The sequence below is a fragment of the Phaenicophaeus curvirostris genome, chromosome 5 (genome assembly GCF_032191515.1).
Source record: "Phaenicophaeus curvirostris isolate KB17595 chromosome 5, BPBGC_Pcur_1.0, whole genome shotgun sequence".
NCBI lineage: Eukaryota > Metazoa > Chordata > Aves > Cuculiformes > Cuculidae > Phaenicophaeus > Phaenicophaeus curvirostris.
Window position 1 is genome coordinate 40174899 of NC_091396.1, and position 17763 is coordinate 40192661.

At 36.6% G+C, this 17763-nt stretch overlaps 1 protein-coding gene across 11 annotated transcripts in view; it reads right to left on the reverse strand.

The window, feature by feature from the left end:
• HECTD1 (HECT domain E3 ubiquitin protein ligase 1) overlaps positions 1–17763 on the reverse strand; it is a 59511-nt gene that overhangs the window by 37695 nt on the left and 4053 nt on the right. For 8 of the 11 annotated variants that reach the window (XM_069858370.1, XM_069858367.1, XM_069858363.1 and 5 more), the window contains exons 3-6: positions 5323–5557; positions 4261–4488; positions 716–997; positions 165–453 (exon numbers count right to left, since the gene is read on the reverse strand). In XM_069858370.1, the coding sequence (XP_069714471.1) occupies positions 165–453; positions 716–997; positions 4261–4488; positions 5323–5557 (1034 nt within the window). The remainder of the gene's footprint in view (positions 1–164; positions 454–715; positions 998–4260; positions 4489–5322; positions 5558–17763) is intronic. The other 3 variants (XM_069858361.1, XM_069858369.1, XM_069858365.1) reach the window with 1 other exon arrangement.

Sequence of the window (17763 nt, forward strand, 5' to 3'; positions counted from 1 at the left end):
GGTAGCACAGGAATTAATACTAACAAGGCACCTGTTCTGTATTTAACAGAATAAGTGAACTTGCATGTCAAGAATTTCAAGGTATTCGTTATGACACCACAAATTATAAAACTAAAAAGACATTTTATTTATCTCGTACTCTTTTTCAGAGTATTTTTGCTTACCTCCTGTGTCAATAGCGTCTATTAGTGCATCAGTATCCTTACTACGGATGCAATCTATCAGCTGCCGATGAGAACGTTCCCCAGAACTGTCCAGTCTTCGCAATCCTGGGATTCTGCCTGTAGATCCAGCACTGGATTTTGGCAGGGCTTTTCTCCCTTCGAACAGTAGCACCAAAAGAAGATCTACTAACCGCATGGTATCCAGTACACATCTCTCATCACCCTGCAACGCACTTTCTATAGAATCTGGAAGTTCAGATCTTAGGAGATCCTGGAAATAATTAAAAGTCTGAACAATAAAAAATATACAGGGCTTTAGAAAATACTATCAGAATTGGCTTTCACATCCATATGAAATGTTTCCTTATTTCCCCTCTTTACAAATAACGTATGTGTTTGTGTGTGTGTGTATATATATTTATTTATAAAAATGAAATCTATAAATCTATGTATCTATATACAAAATAGCAACACAAATTTTGCACATATTAAAGTATGTGAAGGAAAAATCCTATGAGAGTAAAAAGTTGTAGCATAAAAGGATTTCTTACATGTGTTACTACTGGAGAGCCTCTACAGAGGGTTGACAACAGGCTTACAATAGTTGACACCTGATTACTTAATTTAGAGTCTGCAGCTGTAGATGGTGCTCCAGTGCTACTCCGTCCAGGTTTGCAAGCTGAAGATGGTCCTGATGCTGTCCCACCAGCAGCTGCCATGCGAGATAACAACTCCTCAGTTAATCCGTGCTTAGCTAATGGCGCTGGGTCAACTCCACGTCGTGTGAATCTGTCAGCTAATGAAGCAAAGCATCTCAAAGCTCCATCTGAAACCTAAATGCAAGAGAAAAGATGAAAAAACTTACTTACGTCGAGAAGATGCTAAGGGGATACTCACAAGAAAACAGGACATGCAGAAGCAGCAGATTTCCACAGGTTCCCTTCAAGGTCAATGAACAGAGCAGACAGGCTTTGTAAGCCAGAAACTGAGTTGGAATCCAAGAGTGCTCTGAACTGCTCACTGAAGGATTTTACTGTTGGGTGTCCCTCCTTGACTTTCTCTGTTGATATGTAGAAATCAAGGAAATACTTCTCCTTCATGTAAACCCCAAAGCAATCTAACAAAATACATTTAATAATCAAAGAGCCAAACGAATAGATGTTGAAAGTACATTTTAAAAACAGTTTTCGGCTATTAGATGTCGTACTTGGAAGAAACAACTATCTCCACCAGCAACTGTCCATTCCAACAATACAGTTTGATAAAATCAAAGCCAACCCACAGCTTGGTATTGAAATATAGAGTGCTTAACTTTCTGGTTGTTCTGATACTAGAGGCTATTAAAGCAGCTTTCTAATAATAAAACTTTAAAACCCCCAAAACCCCAAGAAAACTTACTGAAGTTTTACTGCCTAACTTTCATGCATTTTCTGAATTTCAAATTTTTCACCAAAGAACAATGTATATAGAATTGCAAACAAATTTTTAAGTTACCTTCTATATTTAGAGACTTCAAAATACCCTAATATTTATAATTCTATATTTGTAATTGCAATTATGCAACTATTACAATTCTATATTAATTCGGTGCTTTCTATTAAAAGAAAAGTTATCAAACAAGCCATAAGCTGAGGCACCAATTCAGAACTCCCAAAGTATTAAATTGACAGTTAAGTTTGACAGTTGAAGTTGTCTAGGTCTACATACATCTCATAAGTAAAAATAAGTGTTCCAATTCAACTAAGCTTAAAAAGAGGACAAACTTGGAAAAGCAGATGTTACTGTTAAATAACCCACATTGTCTGCTGAGCACCTGACCCCGGGAATATGCAAGTATTTTTGTGACAATAATAAAAAACAAACTCCCAAACTTAGGTCTGCTCTGTCACTAAAGAAAAGAAAACAACGGTGATCCTCTGGAAATCAGGCTTAGTGACAATCCTCTTAATCCAGCAAAAAGTACTGCTGGTCAACTGCCCAGGAAAGGATCCAGCTTCTTCTCACACTGGTGTTACAAAGAAAGGGAGAAGTTGTCTTTAACATCTCTCTCATCTATACACTGAAAGTGTCTCCATCTTTCAAATCAGGGGGTTTGCATAGGCTTATCAAGATGAGCTGCTTCTGGCACATTTCCCTTCATAAGTGTGCAGCAGCAAACCAGACTGGTGTCAAGAAACAGTAAAAGAGAACTCCCACAAAACAACAGTATCCATTCTTTACCAATCACTGAATTACTGCAGTCCCTAAAATGTCATCAGCTTCTAGAGCAGCCCATCACCATCCTCTAGCACAGCTATCACATACCAAGGGCTTAAAGACAGTTACTCATCAACACATGGAACAAGATTAGTCAGACTTTACAAAGATAAAATCTTAAATCTCCATTAAGTTTGCAAGGATTTAAAAAAAGTTTCTTTTGCATAAATGCAAAGCGCGTCAAAATTCTGGCACGGTCCCTGCAGGCCAAGCATTCTGATATCAGTACTCTTTTGCAAGGGATTTCTTCTTTACTTGTTATGGTCATTATTCATGTTCTCTGGCATTTTGCTCCAGTTCCTTGACAGCACAATGGATAAACAACTCTGCAAATCTTTATACAATCTGCATAGGCTTTTCAGATTTTTTTTATCAGAACAGCTCTGTCAAACACACAAGAGGTTCAGCTTATTTAATACATTGTGTTTAGTAGCATCAGTTTACAAAGCAAGAGTACTGTGGAAGGTATTTACATTTCTTTTCAGAAACTGAGAGTTAAGCAGAAAGGTTAAAAACCCAAACTTACATATAAACTGTCTTGTGCCCACATTCATCTGGTCCTAACTCTTCCCCTTAAGTGATGTTTCTAATTGGCAGCCCATGCAAAGTGATCAAATCCAACAGTGTAAAAGGGGTAAGGAGTGGAACAACAAAACTTTACCAAAGGAAGTTACTGGACAAATCCATGATATACATCAACATTCACAGTAAATACTGAGGTTTGTTTCACACAAAATGCATTTCTCAAGGATACCAGTATAGACTTGCTTCACCTGGGTTACTCCAGTCTTAAGCACACTTACCTTAAAGCTTAACTGCTAAAAGATAAAGTTATATTGAAATCTTAATCAGTTCTCAAACGGATCCAGCAATTGCTTTCTTTCAAACATATTATCAGTTGGGAAATAGTTAAAACACTACAGAGTTATGGTCTAAATTTCAGGATTAGTTTGCCTGAGACGATCAGCGCATTAAAGTTGCATAGTGTCTAAAGACCATGGTAGCTTATTCTGAAATAGCTAGCATGACAGTCCCCTGCCAACGAGGTCTTTCAAAATAATCTAAAATATATACTAAAAAAGTCTAGATCAGGCAAAAAGATTGTTTCCCAAATATAATGTGCTTAATAATGGGGGGAGGAAGGGAAGATGTAGAGAAAAGAATGAGGACAGAGGTGGGGGTGAAACAGGGACTGAGAATGGAATGGACAATAAGCCTGGCCAGGACACAGAAAGATTTGCCTGAATAGCTATTGCAAAGCATTAGCATGACATACACAAAAGCATTCTACCAGTAAGAAGATAATTCCTCTAGGACTAATTTTCTAGATTTTACCAGGACTATTCATCTAAAACTGCAATAAAGAAGTGGAGCTGTGTCTGTAGTAGTACCATTTAAGCCAGATTCCAATGTAATATTTCAGCACTGACTGTGGATGTTTTTATCGCTTGTCTTAGTTTGGCAAAAGAACAGACCAAAGTGATTTTTGTCTCTTACTTAAGCTCAATGTAATAGTGACTGAGGTACACACATCGAACAATAACTACTTCAGAAATAATTTCAAAATGCACTGAAAAAAGTTACAGGACATTTTTCAATAAAGTTTACAGAGGTTAAATAAGATCACAGTCACACAATAGTGCTTGGAGTCAAATGTTAAGCAGTATTTTTATCCTTGTCATCACAATTGTAAAAGAAAACTATCATCATATCCAAATATAACTATATTCTTTATATGTAAACATATAGTTGTGGAAGCTGCGTAAAAATACCTAGCCACTCATTTATTAAACATAATGGAAGTTAAATTCATGGCATATTGAGCCAACTATTACATTACCTGATGGTCTTCATGTTTTAATAAACTAGACAATGATTCCACACAGATCTCTAATGAAGAATCCTGAGGCTCCATTTTGCCGCAGAGTCTGGATACCACAGCCATAGCTGAATGCAAAGTATCTTTATGAACAAGGTGTCCACTGTCACGAATGAATGTCAGAACACAATTCAACCCTCCAGCTTCAAACACAGCTCCAGACTCACGGGTACAGATTAATTCTAACACCTATGACAAAATGAAATTTAGTTAGAATGAAGTACACATAAAAAGTCAATTACTTGTTTATGTCCATCTACAGAAGAAAGAAGTTAAGAAAGAAACAGCAGAACAAAAAAACCCTATCTTCCTCAACACCCAGAAAAGGCGAAAGCCTTCAGTACTCAAGTAGCTACAGTTTTCTTCAAAAATACAGGAGTCAATACAAGAACACCCCCAAAGAGCATGGTCATAACAGGTATTCATGACAGACAGCCAGATAATAGCATCTTTTCCTGACATCATCTTTGGACAGCACACAACGATGAGCTCTGAAACTTCCAAGAGTGGGCCAGTACTTCAGTGGTGTACTTGTGAGTAGAAAAGAACTAGTAAACAGAAAATACACGCATAAAGCCTGAAGTTATGCTTTAAACAAGAGATTAAGGATCTTGTAAGTTTTTCGGAAAACTTCACAAGAGTGCAGAGGAGCTGCGTCTAGTGCTACTGGAAAGACAGACAATTCTCTTATAGCCGGTAATTTATCTGTAGCTGGAGTAATTCTTCATTCCCTTCTTAGCATAAAAATAACCCTTAGCATTCTAGTCATTCAAGATAAATAAAATATTAAAAGAAAGTTTCTCTTTGTTTCTTTTGTGTACTTTCTTTGAAAAGGAACCTCAGCTTTTAAGAGAACCAGAATGACAGCAAACTTAAGCAGCATTGCTGGCATATACATTTTAATCACACTTTGGTTTTGCTTCACATTTTAATAAAACAAATAGGATTAGAATATGAGGAATCTCTCCAAAACCAGCAAGTTTTCCAGCTCCTTAAAAACAGAAGGTTCTTCAGAATACATACCTTCACACATTGTTCAGCCAAATCTCTGCTGGTTCTGTTGTTAAGTTCAACAACTACTAAACGATTACAAAGTGCCTTGATAGCTCCATCCACTCCCACAATCCTACGGGTACATTCGGCCGATACATCCAGATAATACGTTATGGCACGAGCTGTTACTTCTAATACATTGTCTGGAGCACTTTCATCAAGAAAAATTTTGCACAGTGCTGGTAAAAAAGTTCGAGGAGGGCATCTGCAGGGAAAAAAACACAAACAAAACATTACTAAATTGTGCAAGTTTCGGACACTTCCACAATAACAGATTAATGCTTTTCATGCTAACATGATTTGCTCAATTAGTTTATAGTTGGTTCAGAATATTCACTTAGAACGCCAAGATGAAGGCATCTCATACACACTCTAAAATTCAAATCCAAAAGGACATTGTATTACAGTAGTCAACTTAGCAGAAAAACACCTTGAAATTTTATAATGATACAAGGAAAAAATTATCCTCCTGGGAAATAATTTTAGGAACTAACCTCTGAAGGATGAAAAAAAATGTGCTTTTTGATCTAAAAGACAGGTGAAGCATTCATCAATTAATCATTCTGAAGACTAATGCAGAGGTCATTTAGTATCCCATCTGCTATGCACACTGACTCATACAAGACGGCAGATTCTGGAACAGTAAAATGTTAATAGTTTCCTTGAAGAGCCGACCATGCTTTATGAAGTAACTAAATAATACTGCCTGACAAATAAATACATTATCCAATGATCCTTAAAGACATGAATTAGTAAGTGAAGCTTAGATAAAGCTAAATCACATATTTAAAACTTATATTAGCCCTGCCAGCTTATGCTGCCTATTGTTCTTAAGAAAGTCGCTATTTAACTCCATATCTTTCTTTAAAAAAGTTTACATGGTAACTTTGCATTTTAAAAACATTATCCATTGGAAAAAGAAATGCAAGACTTGTGTCATCGTATGGTAGCTATCTAATAATGAGTACAAGAAGCATTTCAGTAAATAATATTTAGAGCAGACAGTGCTGCCTGTTCCAGTGTTTTGGTGTTAGGTGTTTTACATTTCATTCTATGCAACACCAGACAGATCACTGAAACACTGCTACAAACAATGTTCTTCAAACATTATACTGCAAGAGAAAACACACTACCAATAAACACAAATCTTAAAAAACACAACAAACCAAAATCACATATATAACCAAGTGGAAGGTAACGAGGTCCACTGTTTCCATTGTAACACTAGCAACTAGTAGTAAACAATTTCTCTCAGATTTCCAAAGACAGTAGCAGGAAAACAACTCTAGATTTATGCAGGGCTTTAAAAGCAACATTAAAAATGTAAAATTTACGGGGCTTTTTCTATGGTTTAATAGTTTCTTAAAAAGACAGCACAAATGGAACCTGGCTGTATTTTTTGAAAACGGAAATTTAAAAGTTTGGAACAAATTTGTTCCTGTCCTTAAAACTCCTGTCCACGACAGCCAATTACCCAGCAGATAGAGCAAAAATATGAAGATACTAAAAGTCCATCATTCATACTGAATTCTTTGCCAGCACACAAACGCCAGTGCACTGTTATCAGCAACACTCTTAAATGAGCATAGCTCACGGGCAAAAAACCTTAAGGGTTTGGGATTTTTAAATTACTTTTTTTGCAGGAACCTCTAGCTACACTGGTCAGAGACCATACTTTTTCAATTAGAAGGCAAATAACCTCCACTTGCTGTCAGGACACTTGTTTTCTGACTGAGAGGAATGATTTCTACTCCTCCAATAAGGAAACCGAGTTGTATTATAAGGTTTCAGGAAGAAACTGTAGATTTCTCATACACATAACCTGTAAGAATTACCTGGTTCTCAAAATATAAAGCTACACAGACTTCAATTTATTTTGCAGACTATGTTAATGCATATTGTGATCAAATAAAAGCAGCAATAACAAGAACTTCACTTCTGAAAAAATAAAATTCTTTATACTTTCTGAAAACAGCGACTGATCTAATTTCTACAAGAGCTTTCAAAGAAAATTCCTTCAAGCTACTTCAGCCTCTGAGGTCTATGTACTTAACGTTTGTTTCTTTTAACAGTTTGGTTTGGGGCTTTTTATTTGGTTTTGCTGGGCTTTTTTTTAGTATTGTTGGATATTGCTAGTGAAGAAGAAGCTGAAAGCTAGACTACATCATGTAGATAAGGCAGCAGAAACATTTTATAAATGTTTACTAAGGGCAATAACAAAGACTAAAGAGAAAACAGGAAAAAAGGCAACGCTAAAGCTTTAAGTGCAAGGAATTTTTCCTGCAGCAAATCAACACACATGAAATCACAAGCTTAAAAGGAAAACCAGAAAAGCAAACACTGGTTTTGTGGCATAAAATCTTATGCACTACCCACTCCAGTACACGTTCATTTACTGCAAACTAAACTTCTGTGATAGGTACCATCTGTATTTTTTTTTCTTTTAAAAGGTTATTTCATTGTATTTCAAATGCAGAACTCATTAAACAGTTTGTAATAGTTGCCTGTTATCTAACAGTGAAAAAAGTCCAGCCTTCTAATTGAATGCTCTAGACAAACTATAAACTAATCTAACAAATCACATAACCAATACATAACAGAAAAACACATAGTAAAAAAAGGTGAAAAACAAGATGGTCCACAAAGAAGCATCAGTCATATGATGCACATAAAGATAACAAAGCTTGATCATTATTACAGCTCATACAAATTTAGAAGTAATAGAAGTGGAAAGTTTATTTTTCTAAGACATCTCCCTCCTCATGTCTCTCTCAACTCAATTCGGTTCAAGTTCTACACAGTACAGTAATACATAATAAGTTATTATCCCTAAAGCCATAACAAGCAATAAAACACATGCAGAAGTCTGAAGTATTTATAAGGAATGCAAAACAGACAGACCCGGATTCTTTCAGCCCTGAGTCTCTGTCAGCGAGACTATCAAAAAGTATTTTTATTATTGTTTTATGAACAGTGCCTTAACAACCTATTATACAGAGCTACTATTTTTTCAGAGAGGTCACAACTGAGAATAGATTCAACTTGTTCTTTCAAGCTCCAAAGCGTGATAGCAACACTGATGCTGACTCTGAAAACAAAGCCATTTGTTATATTCTCAGATACAAAGCACATTTCGCCAATGCAGTCCACCACACACCAATTTGTCTAGATAGGATCTCTCCACTATCTTGTCCACTGCTTTGTAGTATTCTTTCAGACTAATACATGGCTATGCTTCGTTCTAAGCTTCTAATGATGACCAGTAGGGGGGAAAAAAACCCAGCCACCCAACATTCACTATGCTAGTCAAATATATAAGTTTTTTTCATTACTCACATAAAACAGCTTTTCTGGTCAGATACAGACCTTTTATAATTCTATGAAAGCAAAATTATCAAGTTACATTTGTATGCCTTTCTGAAACATTTGCAAGAAGCTGTGTCCAAGCATTTCAAATAGCCTTTCACTGTGCAGGTGTTAAGAGCTTGAGACAAGACAAAAAACATTTTAGTATATGTAAATTATTTCCTAGAATTCCTAAGCAGTATTCCAGTTGTGCAAATTTTGTTGAATAAGACGGTAAATTTCTCTGCTGAGTTAAGTGAAACAATCCAGTGGCAAGAGCTTCCTGTGGACAAATGTAATTGACTGGCCTTCCCTAATACACATAAGCAAGCAGACAAGAATGCAAACACACGCATACCCTGCAAGTTCAAAACACTGCCTTCTTCCCACCTTAATTTATTGCAGTCTTGTGATCGTTAAACACAGTAGATCAAGACTAAGCCTCGGTCCCAACTAGCTCTGAACATCTCACTGCACTGTCTTCTCCTATCCAGGAGAGTTCCCAATAACATACAGCACTTCCTTCTTGTCTATTGCCTGTGACATAGAAGTCATTAGTGTTTGACATACTGTGGTATCTGAGGGATCTTGTCACAGATCTCCTTACTACATCATCCCACATTATTACATCTTATCATGATATCTCAGCAGTTTTGACAACTGTGATTTGCTGTTTAACATATCGCATTATTACATCCCACTTATCCCACTTCCTCACATCTTTCTAAACTATGTTAATACCAGTTTACTGTCAGTTAGCCCATCACCAGCATCTTCTGCTATTTTAACAGGAAAAGTTCTAGGGAACACAATATTTTATTGTGGCTTCTCCAAAAGCTATCAAAAGAACGACTTGCATTGCTGTTATGCCAGCTGCTACCTAAATTGCCATTCTGAATGTGCATACAAAATGACCAGAATAATGCTCTACTTGGCTTTACTCAAAGCAATAATATTCAGGACAAGAGGAAGATTTACAAGCTACCTGTGAAGAGCTACTCTTACTAAAGGTCATAAAAGAACTTTGACCGTGTTTCTGCAACAACTGAAGATACATCCTTTGCAAAAAATACTTGGTCCAGGCACCGGGAGATTTGGTAGAATAAAAGAGTAGCAGCTGAATAAAGGAACAAGAAATTTACTACAGAACTAGATAAATCACATGAGTGCTAGAATTTTAAACAGAGGGAGTAACACACTTAGGAAATACCCTCAAGAGCAAACAAAAGCCCCAAACAAATTTCAAGATTCTGTAGTAAAACTCTCTATATTTAATTCATGGCAAAACCAACAAACTAGCATTCCAGTAGTCAAAGAAGAGTTAGTTACACAGGAACTTTCAACAGCCACACACAAACTACATTCATAAGCATGAACATGCAATACAGATAAGTTCAGATGCTTTTGGCCTGCTAAAGTCCACTCAGGCCTTAGGAGTCCCTAAAGATCCTGCTAGCAAGAGAACAGAAGGCACCAGTTCTGTCATTCAGACAGAGTCTAGATCAGTGACTGAGCCTGTAACAGCAGAGAAGGACACATCAACACAACCCAAACGCTCCATCCAGCCAGGCTTCTTAAACAGGTGGCTAGAACTATTAAAGCATAAAATTATACAGCTGTCATTTTGAAGAACTTCAGTCATTATGCTGTAGGTAACTTCTGTATGACAAACAGAAGTACACAGGTCAGCTTTATAGAGATCACCCTCTAATCCCAAAATCTGTACTAAGCTATTACATGGGTCTCTCGTAGCATCTGCTCTACACATCTCAGGAACAAGAACATGCATGCATGAGTAGCACCAGAGAAAGGACTGAAAAGGATAGATGGGAACACCAGCACAGGATGGGAGATGGGATGCAACATTGTCACCGCCACGTAGCAAGTGTCCAAAGTACATGACCCTTCCCTCCAACAGTCCTGCTGGGGATTTCTGCATGCTGGCACACAACCCCTAGAAAAGAAAGTCTTGCCTTCCTCAGTGGTTGGTCTCAACGCCTCAAAATCGTGCAAATGGGTATTTGAAGTAGTCCTTGAGTTATCACTCAACCCAATCCTGAGTAAAGGTACCTTGTTACAAAAGTGTAAGCAAAGGCAGCACAGGGAGGAGAAATTCCCTGCTCACTTGGAAGCAATTCTAGCAACCAGGTCCTGAGAAGAGCACTTTCTGAGGACCACTGTCTCTCTTTTGATGAAGCACCAAGTAAGCAAATACAATCAACACTAGCAGGAACGAAACAGTTGAGTCAGACAAGCCATGCTATGCGTGTGTCACTATTATGCCTTAAGTCCATGGTAAATCTCTACTGGCTTCCTTAGGCAGGCCAAAATAGATCAAAGGGACCTCAAACTGTCCCAAATATTTGATGTAGAAGATTAGGTCACATCAGTAACATAGGCCCTAATGCTGTTCCAAATAAAACTGTGCTCAGAACTAAAAGGTACTTTTCTTCCTAAACTTAAAATGCCACAATATCAAAAGCAGTTTAAATCACGGTATCTAGACCATGTAGTAACTAAAAGAAAAAAGAATTATGACAGAAAAAAATTGTTGCTGTAACATCTAAGTTGGGTGGAAGGGAGAATCACTCTGTTCACAATGTTCTGTTTGCAGTGCAGCAGAATATAGTAGTGAGTTTGTTTTAATACAGAAAAAAAACCCTCTAATAGCTTTGTTCTTCCCAATTAGAAAGTAATGGCTAATAGGAGCTATCAGGTAGCTCCAAAGTTCAGATTTCTATTTAGGCACTTCTCCTAACGCATATGAAAATTAAAGGAAAATATTTTAAAATTTTCCTTTCTAAGAACATATATTAACATCACATTGGGCACTTATTAAGCAGAAGACTCCTCTCAGGAAGAGTGAATAGGGACTGATTTAGTGAATTAAAGAGGTTAGTCTATGTTACTACCTGGTGAAAGACCGACTTCTGAGTTAATGAGATTACTCTGCAACCAATACTACAGCTCTTCCTCATTACTGTAAGTCTCTCAGTTCTGGATGTCCACCCAACTTCATTCCTGCACTCTAAAGATAAATGCTTCTGCTACTTAATATCTTGTGAGTCTTCCACCCACCATGCCTCAAGGATCTTACTGGAAGGCAGGTTTGTAAATAACAGTTTTTGAAAGGTCTGACTTCTACCATCATCTACCCTTTATATTCTAATCGATTAAGATCAGGGTATCTGAGCATTCTGATTCCTGCACTGATATCAAGAAGAAACTAAACCATGTAAATAATGCTGATTCTGTATAATTTATATTAAAAAACCAAAAATCACGCTTTCAGTGTTAAAACAAATTTCTTAGACTGTAAAGACTATGATACACATTCTTAAATACACATTCTTCCTTTGCAGAAAATATATTGACCTAAAACATTTTCTAAACATCACAATCATATTAATAAGATGTCAGAAAAAGCTAGGGAAATTTATCAATATAATTATATTACTACAACAGCATTATAATCAGCATAACTCATCCCCTTTTTAGGAACAGGAGTATCCATAGCAATGCAAACGTCTTAAATAGCTACAGCAGTAAGCTCCTGTCAGCGTTAAGCCCTTAAACTCAAATGAAGTGACTCAGCTGATTTTACAGTGGGCCAGTGTAAAAAGATACCAAGGAAGTAAAAATAGGCGCTGTAAAGTCATTTTTGTAATTACACTTCATATTTTATATGCATTTAAAAGCCTTTGCTAAAACAGTAACAATAATGGTAGTTCAACAACTAGTGTTGTGTTCAAACTAAACCCGAAAGGAAAAAGATAATCCCACTTCATCCCAAAAATGGTTAACACAACCACTGCTAGACTAGGGTGTGTTACTCAATTCCAGAGTAACCGCTGGATTCGGCTGTCCCTGCCATGTGACGAAGCCTTCAGCTTCAGGAGCTTGGTCCAAGACATGTGACTTGTGGCAGAAAACCAAGCTCAGCTGCCTGCCAGCACTTGTGCTGGATCTGTAATGCATACCATCTGCTGAGACCAGTTAAAAGTGGGAAAAGAGGGAATCATAGGTGCCTACACAATTTATTAATTATTTAATACATAATAATTTTAAATAACTAAAACTTAAAATACTTAATTTAAACCTCAATAGTAACTGCTTTTGAGAAAAAATATACCAATTAAATATTTACAATGTGTCACACGACTTTAAAGTTCCAAAGAGCATACATCCTGCACAACTGAATTGTTCTTAAAGCAATAGCAATTCCAATTTATTTTTTATTAATGACTGGTTTTCCTTTCTGTAGTTCTTTCTACGGAAAGAAATCTCAGGTCTCAGACTTTCCCTCGTTGTTTCTTCTCCCAAAACACCATTTTGTTTCCATAAATGAACCAAAAACATCAGCAGAGTAATCAGGTTGATACACAAGAGAATTGCCCACAATATTCTGGATCCATTTCCTAAAAGTATTGTACACAGTTTTCTTATTTTCTTACACTGCTGTTACAGAACAAAAGGTCAGAAAACACCCACTTACATATACTTTAAAGACACCACACTGGATTTTAAAGGTATGAGGAAGAAGCAACTAAAAATTAACTGCTAATTTAGAATTACAACTCTGAACCTCTACTCTTAACTGCATCACAGCTCAGGCAAATAAAATAAAGCTAGAGAATTAGCAACTTCATCCTGAATCTATCCCATCACAAAACCTGAATTATTAGACACTAGAAGAAATTAATTTTGAATTCAAATTTCATACTTAGAAACACCCTCAAACTTCTTTGTAGCTAAGTAAGGGACAGAAGGCTGAACCTTCTGAGAGTTCACTATTAGAAGGGAACACACAAGTACTCAGCTACACATTCAATAAACGCCAGTTGTATAAAATAAATCAAAAGAAAAAAAGAAAAACAGCCTCTGCAGGATAGGCAATTTCTAAATTTTTAAAGATATTATTGTTAGCTTTGCTGTTGAACTTAAAAAGGAATTTACAAAGGCTGCCTTTTAAATTTTTGTTTTATAAAAGACATGTCATGCCTCTGGGCAATAATTCTACATATGTTTGTTCTCCCGTCTCCAGCACTTTGAAAATGTTTCACAGAAACTTGGTCCACAATAGCTGAATAAATTAAAATACTTGAAACTACAGACATTTCTCTCGATGATTTCCACTAGCAGCAACCTCAATTGTATACACAGATAATGGTTGAGTGCACACTGCATTTGAAAACAAAATCAGCAACTAAAACAAGAATTACTATTTTGTAAGTGTGCATAAATATACAAATCTCCTCATTAGCTTCTCCTAGATTTCCAGGTGCTCAAAAAGGGAACCAATTTTAACAACAAAATTTCCATATCCCCATTCTCAATCTACTTACCATGTACTTGGTCCATGCCCCATAAAAGGCTGATATTTAAAATAATTTTACTAGGACAGTCATTCAAGAAAGGAAGGCTGCCATCTGAAATTCCTGCAACACTTATTAAGGCAAGAAAACATCCAAAGGGTTGTTAACTTGCTGCCTTAGAATTCTGAACTCATTTTTTGTGTGGTACTTGCAAGAATCACTTCAATTTTCTCTCACACACAAAGCCCTGGACAAACCAAAGGGCACTTGATGATACTACTCATACTTCAATGGAAAAAACATCAGACTGGTAAACAGCAGCAAAGACTGTGATGAGTTATGCTGAACTGTCTAGACTACTCAAAAGCATGGGTTCAAGTAAACAAAATGTGTTTTAAAACACTCAGTTGCCAAGTTAAGGATCTTAATCTAGATAATACATCAAGCTATTCCTAAGCAGGGAGTAGTCATGCCCTGGAAAGCAACACTGAAGATAAATAACTAAAACAACGCTTCCTGTACAATGTTTTGGAAACATCTAACTAAATTTGGGGTGTTTGACAGTTAAATGCGCTACTATAAACAGCACAAAGAAGCCAACACCGGAAAATATTTCCAAAAAACTTGGAAATTGAAGAACTGGGGAGGGAGAGGAAGATGAGGAGCTGACAAGATACTTGCGTGCGAGTACATCCACAGTAACAACAGCATTGGCTTTTAATTCTATTGGGAAAAGAATGCAGAAGTCTGGCCAATTCAAATCAAACAGGACAAGCAAATTTCAACAAAGGCAACTTGGCAGAAGATTAAATAGTGAAATGGAGTAAAATTAAGTAGGATGCCCTATTGGAAGCACTAACTGCACATTACGCTTCTGTCAAACAAGATGCTCAATTTGGTAATAACCAAGTAAACATGGGGGCCTATGACAGAAGAGAGGATGTCAATTTAGATGACTTAATCATCCTTTCCAGTCCTTGCAACCATTAAGATTCTCAAAATGACTACACAAGGCTAATTAATCCATAATACCTGTGACAAGGCCATAATTCCCATTTCACAAAGAGCAACCAGAAAGAAACTAACATGTTCAAACTCTTACCATTCCAAAAAAAACCCAAACCACCCAACAACAATATAGAACAGCTTTAAAAAAAAATCAGGAATAGTTCTAGATATAATGCTGTAACAAGATAGCTCCCTGAAAAACACAGCACACACCCCTACTTCCATCTCAAAAAACACTCTAAGACGTGGAGGATCCCACTACAGTGGAGCCCATAGAGAGAATGACTGCTGCCACATTCTCTGCCTTCTTTGAAAGGCAGAAAAAGTTAGTAGGAATCACACAAGTCTTGCCATTGTAAAGCTTATGAGATTCCATTTATTGAGATGTCTGCATTAGCCCAAACCAGTAATTCACAAAGAACATACATGGTTTAAACTAATGGAAAATATAGTCTATTGTTGATAGCAATACTTATCCTAATTTACTCATGACTGCACACCAGCACAGAACTGTAATAAAGGCCTGACTTTTTTTTTTTTATTTGTATTCCCTAGAATAACAAACCAAGCAAATCTGTAGGACACACAACATGAAACCACCTTGATATGGTTAGAGCTGCCCCATCAGCCTGTTAGTTTTATTACAACTGTTAAATCTGCTAAAGGGGCACTTCGTCACTGTCTGAATTACAACAGTGCTTTTAAAGCCAGCCCAGACTTGAAAAACAGGCCTGAAAACCACCAGTTTGGATTCCTACCTTTATCTCTACAAGAAAAACTTTATATATATATGTATAATTTTGATTTGCTGGAGTCACACAATCCGGATAAACACAGGAGTCTGCAGCTTTAATCAACCTGGTAGAGATAAATCTGAACTCTTCCACATTATTCTACCACAGCCTCACTACCTCACACCAATTCAGCCTTTGGTTCACTGTAATTTCTTCTTCACCTTGTATTTGCTAGAGTGTAATAACAAGTATGAGATACACCTTTTCTCTAATGAATACGTACATAGTGGAGAATCTGATACTGACACTTATAATCACAAGTTTCACTATTTTCCTCCAATGCAGCTACTAAGCAGAAACATCTCTATTCACTTATTAAGTTTCTGCAGTCCAAGCCACTGGCTTTTGCTGTTGGTAAAATGTTACTCATTCTTCATGTTAAGTGACTAACAGTGTCCGTGACTCATTGTCACCAGAAGATTAATATGCCTCTAATTTTTGTAGTGCTAACATATGAGTAACACTAAAAATAATTAATCAGATTCAGTATGTAAAACAGGGGAGAACGAAAAACTCAGTTATTTGGCATCACTACTTGTCATTGGCCACATAGCTCACAATCTGTTGTGCTGCTGCTAAACATTTGCCAGAATGCTATGAAATACACACCATAAAATTGTGCCTATTTCCATTTTCCTGATTTGACCCAAAACACTAGTGTCAATATCCATTACTCTTGTAAAGAAACAAATTGTTAAACAACTGTTAAAATATAGCATTTCCTTGAAATTATGTTTGTAAAGTAACCCTATTACTTTAGCACTGTAGTTAAGTACAAAGTTTCGAATGTATTAAAGTTTTCAATACTTTCCCTTTGCCAAGTCAGTGATCTTTCTTTGCTGAGTGAGACTGCATTGCCCCTAGCTCCTTAAGAAATCAGCCTGGAAACAGCGCTGTGCTTTCCGGCAAATGCATTTAGCATTTATGTCAATATTTTTCATGGGTCTTCGTTTCATAATTTTTCTGTCCTTACCATATACAGCTTTTAATCAACAGATGTACTTCACTAAAATGATGAACTTGGGTTTTTTATTCTCTTATGTAAGAATGGACTTAGTATTTAAAGTCACTCTAACCGATCTCTCAAAACCATTACATTTAGTTCTCCAATAAACAGTTTTAAGATTCCACCTTCCATCTTCCTGTTGTTGAATATCGCAGATGCAAAATTTTCTTAAGGTTTTCTTAGTTAACATAATTAATAGTAATAAAAAATTCAAAGATACAGCAGCAACATCTGCACAGCATACAAGAATTTGGGAATGCTCTTCTTACTTAAAAGAAGAAAAAAAAAGTTGTAAAGCCTAGAGGTTGGTTCCTTACCAACAGAAAAATATGTCCATGTTATAAATCAGGCACACACTGGCACCATTTTCAAAATTAGTTCCTGGAAAATGCATTTGGCAACCTTTCTGTCACAAAATAAATCTCCTATTTAGACAAGCAATAATTCTCTTAAAAAACACAGCTGAAAAGCAACTTTAAAATCTTAACAAGGATTATTTTAATTATACTCTCAGAACATGAATTTTGGCTCCCTGAACTGCTATTTGGAATGGTTTTGGAAATGCTTTTCAGGTCTTCATCTAATTCTTACAATGTTTCAAAATAAACAGTAACCTTGAAATGCAGGCTGTGACGCCAAAGACACCAAATACAATCCACTGTCGAGTTCTACACTGAAAAGTGTATACCATTCTCTGCTTCTCTCACATTTCCAGTTATGTGGTTACACCTTCCCCAGACACCTCTATGATCTGCTGCAATTCACTGTAGCAGCAGAAAATAAGCTATCTTTTTCAGTGGGTCTAAAGAACAGCTTGCTCTTTTAGAGAATTAGAGGAGCCCAGTGAGCCCCACCACTGGCGTGAAGCAAGAATATGGCTGGGAAGAATAAAAATGGTGAGTGATAAACACAAAGTAGCAGCTCTCTGTGTCAGCTCACCAAA